The sequence below is a fragment of the Ceratotherium simum genome, chromosome 26 (genome assembly GCF_057802395.1).
Source record: "Ceratotherium simum simum isolate JZ-2026a chromosome 26, ASM5780239v1, whole genome shotgun sequence".
NCBI lineage: Eukaryota > Metazoa > Chordata > Mammalia > Perissodactyla > Rhinocerotidae > Ceratotherium > Ceratotherium simum.
Window position 1 is genome coordinate 2452621 of NC_141925.1, and position 20969 is coordinate 2473589.

The 20969-nt window shown below is 48.5% G+C and overlaps 1 protein-coding gene across 4 annotated transcripts in view; it reads left to right on the forward strand.

The window, feature by feature from the left end:
• The first annotated feature begins 8062 nt into the window (after positions 1-8062).
• PDPK1 (3-phosphoinositide dependent protein kinase 1) overlaps positions 8063-20969 on the forward strand; it is a 78216-nt gene continuing 65309 nt past the window's right edge. The window contains exons 1-3 of one of the 4 annotated variants that reach the window (XM_087449468.1): positions 8096-8186; positions 8917-9503; positions 10119-10227. Coding sequence is in view for 2 of the 4 variants with exons in the window: in XM_087449465.1 (XP_087305591.1) it covers positions 9468-9503 (36 nt within the window). In the remaining 2 variants the exon portion in view is untranslated. The other 3 variants (XM_087449465.1, XM_087449467.1, XM_087449469.1) reach the window with 3 other exon arrangements.

The window sequence follows — 20969 nt, forward strand, 5'->3', positions numbered from 1 at the left end:
CTAACGTGATGCTGAACCTCTTTCCCCGTTTATGTTTTGTTTTATGAACTGGGATTGCACTTCTGGTATTGCTCTGCCATTCACTAGTTTTTAATTGAGCGACATGAAGTGGAGAGCTTCCCGGCTGGGGACACGTGGATCTGTCTCACTATTTTAACAAGGTGCCAGTGTTCTCTAAGTTGGACGGTGCGTAGCTTATTAACCAGATCCCACCACGGACCAGTTGTGTTCCTCCCCACCCCCAGCCCAGCTGCCCTAGGGAGGGTGGACAGGGAGTGATGGCCAGGGACTCCTGGGGACCCAGATGCTCCAGTGTGTCTAGAAGGCGGAAGGGGTCCCGTGGGTTCCTCCTCCCCCATGTGACCACAGCAGGGTCAGAGAAGGGCTTTCTGTGTTAGTGTCTTAGAGCTGCTTTAACAAAGCACCACAGCCAGAGTGGTGGAGAAGAACACAGATTTGTTATCTTACAGTTCTGGAGGCTGGAGGTCGGAGTCAGAAATTCCTCTCAATGGGCTAAAATCAAGGTGGTAGCAGAACTTTGAATCTTCCTAGAGGTTCTAGGGGAGAGTGTATCTTCTCGTCTTTTCCAGCTTCTAGATGCTGCCTGTGTTCCTTGGCTCATGACCCACCTCTGTTTGTAAAGCCAGCAAGGACAGTCGAGTCTTCCTCATGTTGCCTTTTTCTGATCTTCTCTCTCTCCCATCTCTTAAAGACCCTTGTGGTTATATTGGCCCTCCCTGGATGATCCTGGATAATCTCCTCATTTTAAGATCAGCTCATTAGCCACCTTAATTCCCCCTCTCCATATAAGATGACATATACACAGGTTGGGTGATTAGGACATGAACATCTTTGGAGAGGCTGTTATTCTGCCTACCACACTTTCTAGAGAGAAAGGCCTAGGCCAGGGCCCCCACTGCCTGGGTCTAAAGGAGGAACTGCATTCCCATCATCAGTGCACACAGGTGCTCATTTCCCTACATGCTTACCAACACTGGATATTTTCAGTCTTTGGGATTTTAACCAGGTTTTGGAGTTAGCCCATTTTATAGCTGGGGAAGTCAAGGTTTAGGGAGGGAAGGTTACTTGCTTGAGATCTCATGTAACTGTCTGTTTCCTGACTCTTGGTCCAGTTTTTTTCTCATGTAACAGATTTATATGGGAGGACATTTTCCCAGGTAGCTTGGAAATCATCGGCTTACTTTGGCATCTTTCATCCACCCCCCTGCAGCCACCAGTAAACGCATCTTGGGAACCTCAGGCGTGGTGACCAGGGACTTAGTGGGCAGAAGCGGGAGGCTACGCCCTTATCTTTTCAGAGTCCCCTTGTCTCTCCCTAAGTGGTCTCACTGCCTCCCCTTTGCCTGGTAGAGCTCTTTCCTGGCTTGCAAATCCTCCAGGGGTGCGGGCCTGGCCTGCCTCTCTTGCCTTGTCTCTCCCATCTCTTTGCGTCCCAGCAGGATTGGAATCCTGGCTTTGCCCTTGAGTAGTCATGGTGGCCAGCCTTGAAAATGGGCCCAGTGATCCTGCCTCCTGGGATTCACACCCTTGTCAGTTCCTCCCTCGTGATACCAGCTTGCTCTGTGTGACCAACAGAATGGAGCAGAAGTGATGCCAAGTCGCTTCTGAGGTTAGGTTATAAAAGTTGCTGCGGCTTCCATCTTGGGTGTGCTCTCTTTCTCTCCCATCACTGGGGAAAGCCAGCTGCTGTGGCATGAAGACACTCAGACAGCCCTGTGGAGAGGCCTCTGTGGTGACGAACTGAGGCCTCCACCAACATCTGGGTGAATGGGCCGCCTTGGAAGAGATCCTCCGGCCGCAGTCCAGCCTTCAGATGACTCAGCCTGGCTGACATCTCAATTTTAGCCTCATGAGGGACTCTGAGCCAGAGCCACCCAGCCAAGCTGCTCCCAGACTCCTGACCCACAGGAACCGTGAGATGACAAATGTTTGTTGTTTTGTGCTTCTAAGTTTTGGGATAATTTGTTACACGGTGCTAGATAACCAATACATTAGCTGTGTGACGTTAGGCAAGTTCCATAGCCTCCGAACCCCAGTTTCCTCCCTTGGGCCGTGAGGGTTATAGAAGTGAGTGAGAAATACGTGAAAGAGCAGAGGCGAAGTGCAAGCACAGGGCCTGGTTTGCAGCGAGTGCTCCACACGTGTGGGCTGTGTACGTAAGGCAGCCTTCCAGCCCCCTCCCAGGATGGTTAAGGTCATCCTCTTGCCCCTCCCTGGGTGAAACATGACCTCACAATGCCAGGCTATTGCACTGTTGGCCCAAGGTTACTTTTCCGCGAGGGACAGAGGCTCAGGGCAGGGGAGAGATAGGTAAGAGCCGGGGACTGTCCCCTTCCTTCCTCCAGCCGGGGTGCCAGTGAACTGTGCTGGGCCAGGTGAGTCCATTTCCCCTCCTGCTCACTGCCCTGGGATGGGCAGCCAGACCTGACCACATGAGGGGGGTGTGTCCTGCCTCTCCCTTGATGATAGGGGCGGCCTGGCCCGGCTTGGGCTTTGCATACCGGCTGCCATTGAGGCTGTGTGAGAACTGAGAACTGTCCATTCCTCTTTCAGCAGCCCCTCCATGCCCTGCCCCTGCTGCCTGCACAGCTGCTCTTCAGGGCCACAGACCCGCCCACCTCTTGCCCTTTCCCCTGAGGGCTGGCTGGGACGCTGCCCCACCTGCTGCTCCAGGGGCTCTAAAGTTCACCACATACCTTCTCAAGTTTTTTCCCCTCCCTGTCTCTCTTTAAATAACTCAAGAACTACATGGCCATGCTTTGGTGTAATAGACTCCAAATAAAAAAAAAAAAAATAGCCCAGTTCATCTTCTGCGACTTGCTTCTCTGCCATCACCCTTTCTGTTAGAGCTTTGCTCTGTTGTTGTCAGGAACTGCATGGAATTCTGCAGGATGAATGTACTGTGATTTACTTTACCATTCTCTTGTTGACAAATATTTCAGTTTTTTCTTTTTCTTTTTTCGCTTTTTGCTTCATATTAAAGCCGTGCTGTCACAAACATCCTTGCACAGCTTTACATTAATGAATGAGAGCTTTTTAGAATTTCCAGGAAGGGGCTGGCCTCATGGCCTACTGGTTAAGTTTGGTGCGCTCTGCTTCGGTGGCCCACGTTCCATTCCCTGGGCACAGACCTATACCACTCATCAGTGGCCATACTGTGGTGGCGACCCACATACAAAATAGAGGAAGATTGGCACAGATGTTAGCTCAGGGACAATCTTCCTCAAGCAAAAAGAGGAAGATTGGCAACAGATGTTAGCTCAGGGTGACTCTTCCTCAAGCAAAAAGAGGAGGATTGGCAACAGGTGTTAGCTCAGAGTGACTCTTCCTCAGTAAAAAAGAAAAAACAGAATTTACAGGAAGAAGATACACCCATTTTATTAATTTTTATTCACATCAATGTTTAAGAGGCCACATGGTTCTAAAAAGGCTTGTAATGGAAAACAGCAGCTCCCATCTCATCTCTCCCTCCTCATATCCCACTTACTACTGGTTTACATGTTCTTCCTGTTTGTCCATCTTTCTAAAGAATATTTTGTATTTCATGTCTTGACTCATCACTTGTAGTCATTATCTATTGCCCTTCGTTAAACGAGGTGAGGACTCAGACCCCCCTTCCTCTTGGGCCTGCTGAGGTGGAGTGTGGTAATTACCGGCTGAATCAGCATCCCTATTACAACTGTAAATACCACTCACAGCTGAGAGGACGGGATATCTGCTGAACTGATTGGGCTTCCTTTCTGGTATGGCTGTTTTTTGGGAGTTTTCCTCGTCTGTCATATTCTTTTTTTTTTTTAAAGGAAACCTTTTATAATCTCTTTATCAAAAGCAGACTAAAAGTCCAGGAAAATTACCTTTTATTTTATTTTTTATTGAGGTGATAATAGTTTATAACATTATGAAATTTCACTTGTACATTATCATTTGTCAGTCACTATATACATGTGCTCCTTTACCCCTTATGCCCCCCCAGTCAACACCCTTCCCCTCTGGTAACCACTAATCTGTTCTCTTTGTCCGTGTGTTAGTTTATCTTCCACATATGAGTGAAATCATGCAGTGTTTGTCTTTCTCTGGCTTATTTCGCTTAACATAATACTCTCAAGGTCCATTCATGTTGTTGCGAATGGGACGATTTTGTCTTTTTTTATGGCTGGGTAGTATTCCATTGTATATATACACACCACATCTTCTTTATCCAAACATCAGTCAATGAGCACTTGGGTTGCTTCCACATCTTGGCTATTTTGAATAATGCTGCAATGAACATAGGGGTGCATAAGTCTATTTGAATTGTTAATTTCAAGTTCTTTGGATAATTACCCAGTAGTGGGATATCTGGGTTGTGTGATATTTCTATTAATTTTTTGAGAAATCTCTGTTTTCCATAGTGGCTGTACCAGTTTGCATTCCCACGAGCAGTGTATGAGGGTTCCCTTTTCTCCACATCCTCTCCAACATTTGTTATTTTTTGTCTTGGTGATTATAGCCATTCTAACGGCTGTAAGGTGATATCAATGTAGTTTTGATTTGCATTTCCCTGATAATTAGTGATGTTGAACATCTTTTCGTGTGCCTGTTGGCCATCTGATATCTTCTTTGGAAAAATGTCTGTTCATATCCTCTGCTAATTTTTTGATTGGGTTGTTTGTTTTTTTGTTGTTGAGTTGTGTGAGTTCTTTATATATTTTGGAGATTAACCCCTTGTCCAATATATGATTTGTGAATATTTTCTTCCAGTTGGTGGGTTGTCTTTTCATTTTGTTCCTGGTTTCCTTTGCCTTGCAGAAGCTCTTTAGTCTGATGAAATCCCACTTGTTTATTTTTTCTTTTGTTTCCCTTGCCTGGGTAGATATGGTATTCGAAAAGATCCTTCTAAGACTGATGTCATGGTGTGTACTGCCTATATTTTCTTCTAGGAGTTTTATGGTTTCAGGTCTTACCTTCAAGTCTTTGATCCATTTTGAGTTAATTTTTGTGTATGGTGAAAGATAATGGTCTACTTTCATTCTTTTGCATGTGGCTGTCCAGTTTTCCCAACACCTCTGTCAGCTTCTTGATTCAGTTTTTTTTCATGTGATGAAATCCATTAGAGGATCTATCATTTTCAGTATTTTTCTGGAGCCCTCTGAAGCCTGCTCTGGGTAGTCTGTGTGCTCCTTGTTCTTATCCTGGCATTTCTCCTCATTATCCGGGCACTTCTGAGTCCCCACTTACCTGGTTTCCTTTCTCCCCCCCAGCACTTATTACCTTCTAACATCCCGTAATGTTTGCTTATTTATTATGCTTGCCGTCTCTGCCTCACCCCCCCGCCAGAGTTCCACGAGAGGAGAGATTTGTGTTTTTTTCACGATGAATTGCTGATGTCTAGCACGGCGCTTCGCGTGGAGGGGGCCTCAATGTATATTTGTCAAATGGACAAATCTGGGGACTTGCCTTCATCACCCTCTGTGTATTGTTTCTTCCTGTTTCCTGGATCTCATGTCTTCATCTTTCTTGGTTTTCTTCCTCATGTGGTGGAGCACATCCTTCAGTAACTTTCTGAGAAAGGGTGCTTGTGAGATATATATTTTTAGACTCTATAGCTATGTATATATTTACAGTTGTATTTAGTGTACAGTCTGGCAAATTTCTTCACATGTAAAATGGTAATAAATATTGGGTATCTCATAAGGTTGTGATGAGAATTAAGTAAGATAAATCATATAGACTGGCTAGCATTCTCTGAGGACAAGTTATTATTACTTTTTGAAGACTAAAATAAGTATAAAATAAAGGTTGTTAGGAGGTAGTTGAGTGCAGTGGCCAAGAACAAGGCATTGGTCTTGGTCAGGGCTAGTTTTGAGTCCTGTGCTCTGTGACCTAGTAACTCTATGACGGAGAGTAGGCAAGTCCCTGAAGCCTCAGTTTCCTCATGTGAAAAATGGAAATGGTCATGGTACCTACTGTTCATGGGGCTCTTGTGCAGTGAAATCAGATCTACTGCTCTCAATGCGTAGTAGGGGTTATCGATGTAGGATAATGTTCCCAATGTTCCTGAATGTTGGAGGTGGCTTGGTATGGTAGCCAGAGCTGGTATCTACCTTGAGTTTTGTGTCTTGCAAGGGTGAGAGTGTCTGGAGAGGGCAGGCAGTTGGCAATTTGTAGCATGTATCAGAAGTCCTGAGAAGGATACCTGAACTTTGACCCAGGAATTCCATCTGCTAAGAATTTATCCTAAGGTTTGGCAATAGATGTCAGCTCAGGGCCAGTCTTAGCAAAAAGAGGAGGATTGGCATGGATGTTAGCTCAGGGCTGATCTTCATCACACGCACACATACATACACAAAGAATTTATCCTAAGGAAATAAGTAAGGGTGTGCCTGGATTTAAGTGCAGGGCCTTGTTCCTGAGGAAAAAGTCTGGGAACCACTTCAGCGTCAGTTAGGAGGGAGCTTGAACAATACGTGGATCTATAAACTGTAGGCGTCCTCCAGTGGAGTTCTCTGCAGCCCTCACAACGGAGGAAGGTGGCAGTCAGATATCAGGAGAGCTGTACAGGATGCAGGACCATACGTTGTTAAGTGAAAAACAGGGTATCAGAACAGCATGAGCTCTTCTGGGGGCTTTTTATTGTTTTTTAAGGTAAGTAAGTGTACAGAGGGCTGGAAGGCTGGACGAACAGAGGCTGTGTAGTCTAATGGTCAAAGCACAGTGTCTGGCATGTGGGTATCAGGATCCTGGTTCTGGCACTAGAAGACCTAGGACAAGTTACAGAACTGTGCTGTGCCTCAGCTTCCTCATCTGAAAAGTGGGGCAACAATAGGAGAGATGCTTGTTTAGAGTGAGATTAGTCATGCAAGTTCCTTGCTGAGAGTAAGCACTGAGTGAATGTTAGTGGCCTCACTGCTATTGGATGGCTAATACTGGCCAGTGGGATTATGGATTCATTTATCTTATTGTTACTTCTCTATATTGCCTAAATTATTTTTTAAAATAATTTCTTTTGGAAATAGAAAAAACATTTAAACATATGCAAACCTTCAGGTAACAAAGATTCTAATTTTGTTTAAAACAACATCATCATAGCACAACAACGTGAATGTACTTAATGCCATTGAACTGTACACTAAAATGGTTAAGGTGTATATTTTACCACAATTTAAAAAACCAACAATAACATCATCAACCACAACTACCAAGAAATTCAACATCATTATCATCATCATCATCAACTACAAAAAAAAATTTATGGGCAAAGAAGAGGGTTCTGAAAGTGTCCCTGGGACTGTTAGCAGTGATGAGATGGGATTGTTTTCTGCCGTATAAATATGAGTTTAGGGGCCTGCCAGGTGGCGCACGCGGTTAAGTGCGCGCGCTCCGCTTCGGCAGCCTGGAGTTAGCCGGTTCGGATCCCTGGCGCGCACCGACGCGCTGCTTGTAGAGCCATGCTGTGGCGACGTCCCATGTAATAGTAGAGGAGGATGGGCACAGATGTTAGCTCAGGGCCTATCTTCCTCAGAAAAAAGAGGAGGATTGGCATCAGATGTTAGCTCAGTGCTGAATTTCCTCACATACACAAAAAATGACTTTAGAGCCTACATTTTCTTCCGTGAGCACGTCTTAGTTTTGTAACTGGTAAAGTTGCGTGTCTCGTGTTTACACAGAGCCCCGCTCTGGAGTCCGAGCCACCAGTTAGAGCCCAGCCCCGCCGCTGCCTCGGGCGTGACCTTGGCCGGCCCGGCCCCTGCCAGCCTCAGTTTCCCGGCGCGGGAGCCGGGATGACAGCTCGCCCCTCCCCCGCCCGGCCCCGCCCCACTGCCCCAGGATTGGCTCGCGCGGCCCCCCCAAAGGCGGGGCCCGGCCGCTCCCGCCTGCCAGGCCCCAACCCGGAAATGCGGCTCGGAGGCGCCTGCGGGCTCTCCCCGGGCCACGGCGGAGCGACGGCGGGCGCGGCCAATGGACGGGGATGGCGACGGCAGTTCGGCGGAAGTCCCGCCTGGCGTCGCGCGGGGGCGGGACGGCGCCGGGGGCGGCGGGCGGCGGGGCGGGCGCAGGATGAGGGCGGCCATTGCTGGGGCTCCGGCGCGGGGAGGAGGACGCTGAGGAGGCGCCGAGCCGTGTAGCGTCGCGGGGGAGGCGCCCGCGCCGTCGCGGGGCCCATGGCCAGGACCACCAGCCAGCTGGTGAGTGCGCGGCAGCTGCTCGGGCGCGGCGGCTGCCGGGGGCCCGGCGAGGCGGGGCGGCCCGGGGTCCCCAGGGCCGGGCGGCGCCTCACCTGCGGCCGGGCGGCGGGCCGGGGAGCGCGGGCGCCGTGGGGGCGCCGCTCGGCCGCCGCGGGGAGCCCGGGTGCCGGTGCGGCGGCGCCGGCCCGACGGGGGCGCTGACAGAGCGCGGAGGGCGGGGGAGCGGGGAGGTGTCACTGGCCGTCGCGGTGGAAGTGCTCGGAAAGTTTGTTTTCGGTGTGGCCTGAAGCCGAGCCTCCGGTTCCCTGTGGTTCCGTCCGTGGAGAACCGCCGGGGCCTTCACCGGGAACGGGTCTGCGTGCCTCTGCTGCAGCAGAGCGGGAGCCGCGAGTTCTCGCCCAAGCACCTGATGCTCCGGGCCCCCGAGTTCGCGGCTGGGATGGAGTCTGATACGCTCCCTTCACGGTTCCTGCGCGGCGGCATTTGTGTACTTCTCTTGCCGGGAGGCCCCGCTCAGGCACGGGCATCAGTGTGGTGGGACGCCCCTGGGAGGCCGGGCTCGAGCCGACCACCGAGGGGCGGGTGAGGTTGACAGCGAGGAGGGGTTTTAAGGGGGAAGGAAAAGGTACTCGTTGGGGTAAAGGTCTTGCTAAGAGCATCGCTAGTGTTTATATGTTTTCTGTCTGTGCTAAAAGTATTCGTAGTGTTTTAATATTTTTCCTCTGTTAAGTTTCAGGGTCGTGGGAAGATGGTTTAAGGAATTATACGTTGTATGCGAGCGTGAAGTAGGTGATGGAAGAATGCCTAGACACTTGCAAAATTTGCTTCAAAAGGCAAATCCCTTAAATGAAGGAAGACCCAAGGAATTTACTTGATCCCTATTTTCCAGCATATGGTTCTGTGGTAGTTCTTAATCTTTGTGAGAGGGTTATGAGCCCCTTTGAGAATCGGATGGAAGGTATGAGTCCTCTCCTGAGAAAAACGCACAATCACACCGAATTTTGTAATTACTTCAGGAGGCTCTTGAACTTTCTGCAGCTGGTCCATGGACTTCAGGTTAAGAACTCTGCTTTGTAGAGTTGGGTGATAATCCGAAGTATAAGAGAAGGAGGACCTGTTCAGTTGAGAAAAATGGTGAAAGGCGAAAGGGATGTCTTTGACTGTTGCAACATGTGTGACTGTATCCTGGGGTGCCTGGACTAACACACAAAAACACAAATTAGGCTGCGTGGTGAACCTGAGTGGAGGCTGGGGCTGACAGTAATCGTGCAAGTTTGTAGAATGAACTTTCATACAGTAATGCTGTTGCAAGGCAAGGTGTGTACTTTGACGGTGTCCATGGGAAGAGGAAAAGAGCACATTTTCTCATAGTCTTGGTCGTTCCCCATAACGGATGTTTGATGTCTGGAGTTTTCTTTGCAGAAAGCAGCTTTTTAGTGCAAAGACACTGGAATTCGGTGAGAAAAGATCAGTTAGAGAATAAAGGATAGATCTCTTCTTCAGGAAGTGAGAGGAACTAGGTTTTGTGACTTCATCAGCTAGATTCCCTCACGTGTACAGATGTGAGAATATGCCATATTTCCCATCAATAGCCACAGAGATGCCCCCAATATTGGAATTTTCACCTAAGGACAGATAGATTTGCTTGGTTCAAGGGAATTTGCATCAAGGTTTTTAAGGTGATGCTGTATGAGAAGCCCTGTCCCAATTAATTTTCCCATTTCTTTAAGTGTGTATAGCCAACCGGGGGAGCAGTACGAGTTGTGAAGTCTGAAAAGGGCCTAGCCCAGTTTGTTACTAAGGGGGGCCAGGGGCTGTGAGTACCGTTTATTGAGCACTTACTTTAAGACAGGCATTTTGTTAGAGAGCTCACATGGTGTTGCTTGACTTCTGTCAACGGTGTTGTGAGGTACGTGTCACTCCCATTTACAGGTGTGGAAGCTGAGGTGCGGAGAGGTTAAGTACCTGCTTGGTAAATAGAGTGGAGTTTGAACCCATATCTGATCGATGGCAGAGGTCCCGGTGCCACCCTGCCCCTCATGTGAGTAGTGCCCTGAGGGAGGGTCCCCTGGGCAGCTCAGTGCAGCACTGGGACTAAGGTAGTCCTTGGTGCTGCTGCCTAGGACGTCTTCCTGAGGATTTTGCCTGAATGTCCTGACTGTGCTATGCTGGAGGTAGGAGGGACATCTTCACGTGGAAGGACAGCACGCTTATTTATTTCTTTGGGCAGAAGGCTGAACTCTGTGACCCCTGGAGCCTATTTCAGCCTCACGCTGTCAGAAAGCAGCTGTTTGGAAAGAGGCTCCTGTTCATCCTTCTTTGAGGGCTGCTGTTCTGAATGGGTGAGGCTTGAAATCCTCCCTTTGGAAAAAAGAACTGTGCAACAATTTTGTTAAAGGTAAAATTGGCAGCTAGGCAGAGTGGCTCCCTGCACCCTCTAGGGCGGCTCTGTCTTTTGTAAGGATGGCTGCATCCGTGCGGGAAGGTGGTGGGGAAAGCAGAGAACATGGAAAGAAGTGAGTTCTGATTTTCACACTCCCTTTTGGGTAACTCCTCTTCATGTGGTCTTGTGCAGCATGGTGTATTTCTCTCCCCACAACGCCCTTGTGGCAGTTACTGAGCTGAGTCCAGAGCTGACAAGGTGTGCTCCCTGTACTAGTAAGGAGTGGAAGTGTAGGTTTGTTCTACTCCTCTGACACGTGTTTTATAAGGATCACAGCAGCAGGCTACAGAAACATGGGGCATGAAAAGAGGCCTTGGGGGGCCGGCCCCGTGGCTTAGTGGTTAAGTGCGCGCACTCCGCTACTGGCGGCCCTGGTTTGGATCCCGGGCACACACTGACGCACTGCTTGTCGGGCCGTGCTGAGGCAGCATCCCACATACAGCAACTAAGAAAGATGTGCAAGTATGACATACAACTATCTGCTGGGGCTTTGGGGAGAAAAAGGGAAAAAAAGGAGGAGGATTGGCAATAGATGTTAGCTCAGGGCTGGTCTTCCTCAGTAAAAAGAGGAGGATTGGCATGGATGTTAGCTCAAGGCTGATCTTCCTCACAAAAAAAAAAAGAAAGAAAGAAAAGAGGCCTCGGGCAGCTCTTCAAAGCAGGTCTCAGCCTCTAGGCTGCCTTTAGCACAGTTCTGGGGAGGGGGAAAAGGTAGCTCGTAGGTGTGTCCTCCTTTTCAATCTGTGTCTTCATCCCCTGAGCCACCTGATACAGGGTTTGGGTGCATGCAGGGCAAGCCTGTGATGAACTGGGAAGTGCTGCAGAAGTGAGGGGGATGAGCAAGGTTAGTCATTCTGAGTTGATAGTGTGTGGAGAGCCCTCACAGGACTGCACTTTGCCCCTTGCTAAGGAGTGGATTCTGTGGAAATGGACTTGGACGGAATCCCACATGATGCTTCACTTCTGTGAGCAGAGCGGGGAGCCGCTGCTGAGGAGCACTTGATGCAGAAATGACTCCCTGAGCAGGTGCGAGGGCTTGGCCGATGTGTGCATGCTCTGTGCCTGCCCTTGTGATGACAGCTGGCCAGAGGGGTGCGGAGTGCAGTTGTTTTGAAGGCAGGTTCAAAGGGCAGATCACCGGGGAGGAAGTGCTGGTGTGGAAACTGTAAGTTTGGGCCACGTATCCTGCAGGTCTTTTTAGTTGTGCATTTTTCTGTAGCTGGATCACATTCTTTACTTGTTCAGTGGGATACCAGACGTTTAAAAAAGATTGAGTATTGAGAATCAGTTGTGTATCCAGTCTCTAGCTGAATCAACAGGCAAAGTGCATTTTCTCAAGGGTAGTGGGGAATGTGTTCTGATTATAGTGTCTTAGAGGAGAAAGGCCTGTTGGGTTGCTGATGGTTTTTGAGGTCTTTCAGTGCTTGACACTGGTTACTTTTATATAGTTGCACAAAGTCTGTTTCCATTCTCTTAGTCTGAAAATTTTCCTTATTTAAACTGAAATTTTTACTCCAAGAAATTCTAAGTCATTTTGAATGTGTTAAGAGAGAGAGTTCATTATAAAGGATTACATTTTGGGCTTCAAATCCCTTATCAGAACAAGTGATTCGGGTTTCTGTTTAAATATTTGGATTACACGTAGGCCCACAGAAGCTGGAACTGACAGCACTGCAACCTCTGTGTGAAAAAGATGGACAGATTGCACATTAGCAGCCCATGACAGGTTGCACGGCCCACAGAAAACAAACAAGTGTGGTTTCCACCTGGAGCGTTGCCAAGGGGCCTGATGAAGGTGGGCACAGTGACCGCTTCCATCCCACAGACAGGATCGCATGCCCTCTGTACCAGCCACTGTGCTTTAAATCAGCTTGCAGCCTGCGGGGAATCAAAATATTTAAGGGCGTGTTTGAAGGTATGTCTGCATGCCAAGGAAGTTTGTTCTGGAGGTCCGTTCTTTGTGTTTGTGGAGCTGGTTGCAGGTCTGCCCAAGTTGGAGAGGGCTGATGAGAGGCTGCACGCAGGTGGCTGTGTATGTGTGCGCGTGCGCTCAGTATTTCAGTCAGAATTCATCCGGCTAAAAGCTGTTTTCAATGAATTCATTGTTAAAGTCTCATTCTTCAACCTGCTTTTCTCTTTGGGAATTAATTTTACTGCAGCAGGAGTTGTATCTCAAAGTGACAGCTGTGTATTGGGTGCTGTCAGAGGAGGCTGATAAGATTTGCAAGGAGGCTTGACGCCTCACTGAAATTCTCATTAAGTGCTGTGGGAAAGGGGCTTGGAGTTAACTTTCCATTCTCCCCTGCTGTTTCTGGAAGATTGGGAGGACAGGGCCTGCAGTGGACCTAGGAAATCTGCCCCACCCGTGGGGAGAAGGTGGTGGCTCGCAGACCTTGCTCGTGAACCCAATCTGAAGTGCAGTGTGTGTGCTTGGTTGTAGCATGGCCATGGATGCTCTCCTGCCATGAAGGAAGTCGTTCCATCTGGAGGGAGACGGCCACACTGCATTCTTATCACACACTCTCGCGCAGCTGGGCTGAGAACATTGACACACTTTCTTCCTAGTTCCCCCTTTCCTGGTGAAGAAGGAAGTGAGGACTTGCTGGGTTGTCCCCAGGTTCCAGTGCTCCTGTGACTTCTCCCTACCTCTTCTGACCTGTCAGTTTGCTCCTCTGCAGTGAGGGTCCCTTCGCAGATGGCCCTGCCGTGTGGACTCTCTTCCCAGCCTGCACAGCCCAGGGTAGTATCCAGGATGCTCTCGGCTGCCAGGTTCTCCTCTTTGGGCCCTTCCTCTTTGCCTGAAGAAATTCACCTCAGTGGAAACTCCCCCGCCCCCCGTGGCTGTGAAGCCTTTTTTGTTTGTTCGCTTTTTGTTTTTTGTGAGGAAGATAGGCCCTGAGCTATCATCCATGCTAATCCTCCTCTTTTGTTTTGCTGAGGAAGACTGGCTCTGAGCTAACATCTATTGCCAATGCTCCTCCTTTTTTTCCCTTTTTCTCCCCAAAGCCCCAGTAGATAGTTGTATGTCATAGTTGCACATCCTTCTAGTTGCTGTGTGTGGGACGCAGCCTCAGCATGGCCAGAGAAGCGGTGTGTTGGTGCGCGCCCGGGATCTGAACCCAGGCCGCCAGTGGCGGAGCGCACGCACTCAACCGCCAAGCCAAGGGGCTGGCCCTGTGAAGCCTTTTCTGACCAGTCAGCTTCTTTGCCCCCCCTCCTTTGGTCTGTACCTGGTTTTGTTATATATTCAGTGTGCTGTTTCTCTTAAACAGGCTCTGCACCTTGTTATGTCCTTATTTTTCTTTCTTTCTTTTTTTTTTTCCCCGGTGAGGAAGATTGGCCCTGAGCTAACATCTGTGCCGATCTCCCTCTATTTTGTGTATGGGATGCTGCCACAGAATGACTTGATGATGAGTGGTGTGTAGGTCCGTGCCTGGGATCTGTGCCCACCAACCCCGGGCCACTGAAGCAGAGCACGTGAACTTAACCACTATGCCACTGGGCCAGCCCCAATGTCCTTATCTTTCTAAACCTTGAGTTTCTAGATGGTTTCTGTTACTGTTTGTCACACTTTCTCCTCATGGTTCTTATACCTGGGCTTTCTGTGGCGTTATGTGTCACACACCTGCCTTACCATTTTTGCTATGTATTAACAAAAACATGTCTGAATCCTGCATTCAGAGCTGTATATGTTTGAGGGGTGGAGGGTCTCCTCATAAACTGTTTGTTGCCTGTTGAATGCCCAATGCGAAAGTACTCCAAACTAGGAAGAAGTCAGGTGGTTAAAAGCATGGACCCCTGTTCCGCTTCTTCGTTGTCTAAGGAAATATAATTTAAAAGGGCTTAGCTCTTTTTTCTGTGTGTATATTATACCATTTGCTTGATCCTTGAAGGGTTATATGTCAACGCTGTTGGTGCCTTTTTATGCTGTCGTCCTTCCTGGGAAGTTTGGCAATCAAATATTGGGTTCAGTCTGAATAAGCAAAATGTTAGTGTCAAGCATACAGTATTCTGAGCTGAGGCTCTCCATGTTGGCACTGCCACCGTGCTGGGCAAGGCCTGCCGTGGACCACTGTCCTCACGTGGCCGGACCCTGAGTACCTAACCTCTAGAAGAGCCAAGTGATGCGAACCCTACAGGAGGGGCAGCTGCTTCCAAGGCAGTTGTTTTCCCATCAGGAGGACTGTTTTCCTTTTTTTTTTTTTTTATAATTTTTATTTATTTATTTTTCCCCCCAAAGTCCCAGTAGATAGTTGTATGTCATAGCTGCACATCCTTCTAGTTGCTGTATGTGGGACGCGGCCTCAGCATGGCCGGAGAAGCGGTGTGTCAGTGCGCGCCTGGGATCCGAACCCTGGGCTGCCAGCAGCGGAGCACGCGCACTTAACCGCTAAGCCACGGGGCCGGCCCTGAGGACTGTTTTCTTAAAGAGCCCTAACCGAGGGTGAAGATCACCCTAGCAGTCCCTCTGACCAGAAGCCAAGCTGCTTTTCCCTCGTGATGTAGGGACCCTCGGGGAAATGGCCCCCCTGCTCTGTGGTCCCTTTGGCACACCTCTTTGTTGCTTTGGGCAAGGTCAGAGAGGGCTTTTCCCAGGCCTCAACTTTGCTCTCATTTCTAAGAGTGTCCTGTCCTAAGAGGGGCATGTGCTCCGTGGGTGGGTACAGCCACGTACAGTGCCACAGCTGTGTCCCCAGGTGTGAGAGGTGCCACCCTCCTGGGGTAGTTGTGTGGCTGGTGGTCCTGGGGGACCCCAGCACTCAGTGTTGAGCAGCCCACCTCGTCTCAGGGTTTCCCACCATGCAGCTATGCACAGATGCACAGTGAGTGAGTGTGCTGTGAGAGAGCCACCAACCTGGGAGGAGTGCAGGAGTGCGTGGGAATGTTAGACCTGGCGGGTGCCCACCCTGGCCGTCAGTCAAGCAGTGCCACGTGGACTTCTCCTTTGGGAAATGATGGGAAGAGCCCAGTCTTTGGGAAAATTGCCCGCACACTGGCTCTGCTCAGCCGTGTTCCTAGGAAGGTCTGACTTGGAGAGCCACAGCAGCCGACCCTGTGGAAGCAGCTAAGTTAGCAAGCTCACTCAGCCAGCTAGGAAGCTTGATAACTGCTCATTTCCGGGGTCTTGTCATGATTAACCGGCTTCCTTCCTTGAGGGTGAGCACTTAGCCATTCTGCATTTTTCTCCCCAAGTGGCCTGTGACTTAGGCTGGACAGGAGGCTGAGAGAATAAACTGTTCCCTCAGTGCACAATCTCAGAAGCTCAGCATTTACTGCCCTCTTTTTCCATTGTTAACTCATTTTTTCTTCCTGCAGTTTGGCCTTTTTCTTTCATGGGTTTTTTTCATTGGTCAAAATTATAGTTTTCTACTGATTGTATGTACATAGCTGGTTATTATCAGAATATAGTTTAAAAAATGTACATCTAAATATAGATTTTATTTGTGAATGCATGTTATTTTCATTCCTAAAAAAAACCCCAAAACTCATAATCTAAATGCTTTTTTTTTAATCTTAGAAAACTGTCCTGCCCAGATGCTGCTGGCACTGAGCTTTGTCTCTCTGGGGTGGAAGAGGGTGTGGATGGGCTGGTGGTGAGTGAGGAGAAGAGGTGTCATCAGAACAAGGATCCGTGCTTATAGCCTGAAGGAATCTTTGGGTGAAAAAGACCACATCTGCAGCTTAGTGGGTGGAGGACAGCCAGCATACGCTCCCACCCGGCTCCCACCCGCTGTGAGCCTCACGGCCCTGCTCTGCGGGCTGAAGGGAAATGGTCAACAGCAAGGCCATTACAAATGGTGCTGGAAGGGGAGGTCAGTGCCTTGCCCCAAAGAGGTGGCTGGCCTTTGTGGGGCTGCTCCAGAGAGGAGCACAGAAGAACCTGGACTCAGGGTGCCCTGAGCAGGGGCTTTCCTGGTGGGAGTGGCCCAGAGGGCAGGGGAGCAGGAAGGTGGCCAAGGGTGGAGGAAGTTCAAGGAGGGAGCTCCATTTCACATGCTGGGAAGACCTGGCAGGTTGTGCTTTCTTAGTACTTTCAGAGAGAGACCTGCTCTGCTTCCAAGGCCTTTCTGACAATGCAAGCTGAAGAAGGTGGTGGTATTAGGAAATTCATGCTGAACTTTTTCTGTTAGATTTTTTCCTTTCCTTTCAAGTGTGTTATTTTCCTTTAGTAGCCTTACATTTTTCAGGCTAGCGTTGAATATTGAGTCGTCTTTATTTTCAGATCTATTAAGTTTGCTCGAAGCTATCAAAACAGCCTCTAACCAAACTTATTTTTAAAATAAACTTGATTTTGGAATAATTTTAGATATATAGAAAAGTTGCAGAGACAACACAGAGTTCCCATAATACCCATCACCCCACTTCCCCTAATGTTAACATCTACACAACCATGCCATATTTGTCAAAACTAAAAAATTGACATTGGCAGCACACTGTTATTAACTAAATTGCAAACCTGTTTGAGATTTCCTCATTTTTCCCCCAGTGTCCTCTTTCTGTTCCAGGATCCCATCCAGGTACCACATTGCATTTAGTTGTCGTGTTCCTGGTCTCCTCTGGTCTAGGACAGTTTCTTAGTCCTTCTTTGTTTTTCATGAACTTGATGCTTTTGAAGAGTACTGGTCAGATATTTCATGGACTGTCCCTCAGTTTGGGTTTGTCTGATGTTTTTTGGTGGTGAGACTGGGGTTTATGAGCTCAGGAAGAATCCCACGGAGGTGAGGTGCCCCTAGTGCATCCTGTCAGGGTGCCTGATGTCCACGTGACTTATCACTGGTAGGTGAAACAAGATAAGTTCTGATTGGTTGGAATTAGGCCTATGGTCCTGCTCTGCTCTCTGATACTTGCTGTTTGTGTGTTGTAGGATGACCACAGTATTTTTATTTTGGAAGGGACCTTCCTGCTTATCTAGTTGGATCCTTCTGGTTTCCAGATGAAGACACGTGGAACCTGAAGGGCTTCAGACCTATGTACTGGGTCAGAGCTAGCATAGGGTCCAGGTGCCTGCCCACTCTGGCCGCTTTCTGCAGGCATGGACACTCCCGGGACATTCTGCAGGGACAGCGATGTCCCCAGGTGCAGAGTGAGCCTGAACTCCCTGATAGAACTGGTTTCTAAACAGGGGCAGGCCCGCATCCCTCTGGAGTATTTGGAGGCTGCTGTTTGTAATTTAATCAGCATTTGCTGCCATCTGCTCAGTCCCTGTGTGCTCGGTCTCTCTCGCCTGCTGTCTTTGCAGGTGGAGGATAGATATGCATCACCTGGCCTTTGTGAAAGTAGGCGGTCAGGTTTGATACCTTCTCCTCTAGCGTTTTTTCTTTCAGGTCAAGCTACAGTGTTGTTTATTGTCTAAAGGTCTTTGCCTTGAGGCCCAGACTAACCTGCGGGCTGCTACTTTGAGGCTTTTAGATTGAACCAAGAGCAGAGTTAGCAGTTTCTTCTAGCCCAGCACTCAGAAGATAGGCATTTCAGGAAATCGTGAGTTTGGTTTGTTTTCCCACCCATCTACAGATTCACCCCCCCAACCTCCTTTCCATGTGACCACATCAAAAGCAAGACAGTTATGAAGGCAGGCATTGGTAGAAGGAAAGACCAGGGCGTGGATATAAGGGGAAAACACCTTGGAGAAAGTGACGGTGAGGGCACCTGGCAGCGGGCGGTTGGGCCTCAGGCTGGTCTGGAAGCATGTGTCAGTCTGCTAACTGAGCTCTAAATCAGAGTGGTGGAGGTGTGGATGAATGTCATGCTAGACAGAATAGATCTTTCTCTGTACGCTGACGATGTTGTGAAGTTCTCCTGTGGGAGTTAGCGATTGACATTGGGACAGAGTCTCACTGTGTCTCAGTTAGCCATTATTGTTCCCAATAAGAAACTCTTTATTCAAAATTTGCAGATAAGGAGCCCAAGAAGGGAGAGCATCTGTTTATGGTGCCTTTTCAGGTGTCAGGATAGGCATTCTTGGTTAGCAACAAGTTGGGTCTCTCTTTTGCTGTTGCAAACCACGTAAATTTACACTGCTGAAGGGGTGTTCCTGCCAGATGACATTTATTCATATGGCCATTGGCATCCTACGAGCTGGTTTTTGTTTTCATTTTTTTCCTATTTCAAGGAGAGAGAAGCTTCCGAGGATTAAAAAAACAAAGTCTGACCGCATTAGTCTGGTGTTTTCCTTACAGGAAGATCTGTTAGGGTTACTAGAACAGTTATCCAAATCACTGTGGCTATACGTTCGTGTGTGGGAAACCCTGATGGAGGGTCAGCAAAATCCAGGGCATTTTAAGGAACTGTGGGAAGTTCCCACAGGTCCCTCTTCTGCTCTCAAGGATCTTGTACCTTGCAGGGGAGATGCTGTTCACTTGGGGGTACACAACCAACCCATAGGACAGCAAGGACGAAGTGCAGCGTAGTCCATGCTGAGATTGAAGGACACAGGAGGAGGAGAGGACAGAGCTAGTGGGTCAGTGTCAGCAAAGGGAAGGTGACAGCGGGGCTGCTGCAGCATCAGAAGGGTGGAAAGAGCTGAGGGTCCCAAGCCCAGCAGAGGGGACCAGATGGGGGAGGGGGTGCTGGAGGTGAGGGATTGTTAGGGCTGGAAACCCCGGGAAGGGTCCTCATTTCACTGGACGTGCCCATGTGCTCTAGATTTTGTTTTAGCTTTTGACGTTTTTAGTCTTGGAGGCTGAGGGAGGTTTCCTGTAAGGAGCTGGGGTCAGAAGCTGCTGAGAGTAGGAAAGAGGAGGCCCCAGGGTTTGGCTCCTCTTAGTAGGAGGGGAAACAGCTCAGCACTGGCTGGCTTCACCGCATCACTTACTTAGGCGATAACCTGCTTGTGATCAAGTTAGGTATCACTCGTATTCCCAAACTAGGTTGTGGAGGAAGGTGTTTGCTGAATGATTTTAGTTCCCAAGGAGAGATTTGTATTTTTTTTTTTTTTTTTTTGGTGAGGAAGATTGGCCCTGAACTAACATCTGTGCCAGTCTTCCTCTATTTTGTATGTGGGTTGCTGCCACAGCATGACTTGGTGAATGGTGTAGGTCTGTGCCTCGGATCCAAACCCACAAACCTGGGCTGCCAAAGCGGAGTGCACCGAACTCAACAGCTATGCCACCAGGCCGGCCCCAAGAGATTTATATTTAAGTGGTATATGATTAATGTGACTTTAGATTAGAAACTCAGTTTTTCTTAGTTATCAAATTTAATATGTTAAATTGTTAATTTTAGCAAAATGAAAGGCAAGAGCTGGTTGATATTATTGTTTTCTGACTAATAATAGGTTTTACTGAGTAAAGCTTTTTTTTTTTTTTTTTTTTTGTGAGGAGGACTAGCCCTGAGCTAACATCCGATGCCAATCCTCCCATTTTTTCTTGAGGAAGATTGGCCTTGAGCTAACATCCGTGCCGATCTTCCTCTACTTTATATGGGACGCCGCCACAGCATGGTTTGATGAGCGGTGCATTGGTGCGCTCCCGGGATCCGAACCTGCGAACCCCAGGCTGCCGAAGCGGAGCGCCACTTAACCACTTGCACCACTGGGCCGGCCCCCTGAGTAAAGCTTTTAATATGTATTCATTCTAGATTTTATCCAAGGTTATTTGTCTGTGAAACGGAATCTTAAGTATATGGATTGGATTAATTATCTTTGAAGTGTTGCTGTTTTTCTGATACAGTTCCAGGATGATGGGCTTGAAAAGAGGAAATAGGATTTCCACTCTGGGCCCTCGCTGGTAGTTAATGATTTCTGCCCCACACACAAGGATCTGTATTTAAAAGATACTAGTTCATTCATCTTTTCATTAGCAAGTACTCCTTATACACTGTGATTCCTTTCTGAATGAATGAACTGATGAACCTCAAAGGAAGTTCAAAATGTCAGTAGGCCCCGGGTGGTATCACCAGGGTCATTGAGGACTTAGCGCCCCCACCCCCCTTGAAAGATCCCTTAGAGGCCCTGCCCACCAGGAGCTCTCTGCTGTTTTGCTGACCTTGCCTGGGTGGTACTTTGTCCTTTGCACCTATCAAGGTTAACAATTACGGGGAACCAAGTTGAAGATCTGTCTTTCCTTCACCCAGAGGTCATGTTGTTTCATTTCTGTCTTTTTTTAACCAAATTGAGACCCCTGTTGTACACCTGACAGTTTTGTCTCCTGCTGTTTTCACTTAACATTTTGCATGAGCATTTCTTTAAATGCCCCACTTCCAGTGGCTTCCTAGTGCTCCTCTCTCTGGGTGAACCGTGAGTAGCCATTGTCCTGTTGGTGGACATTTTTCCAGTTGTTGGGAGTAATTTCTTAATGTTTTCTTTTTTCTTTTTTTGTGAGGAAGATTAGCCCTGAGCTAAC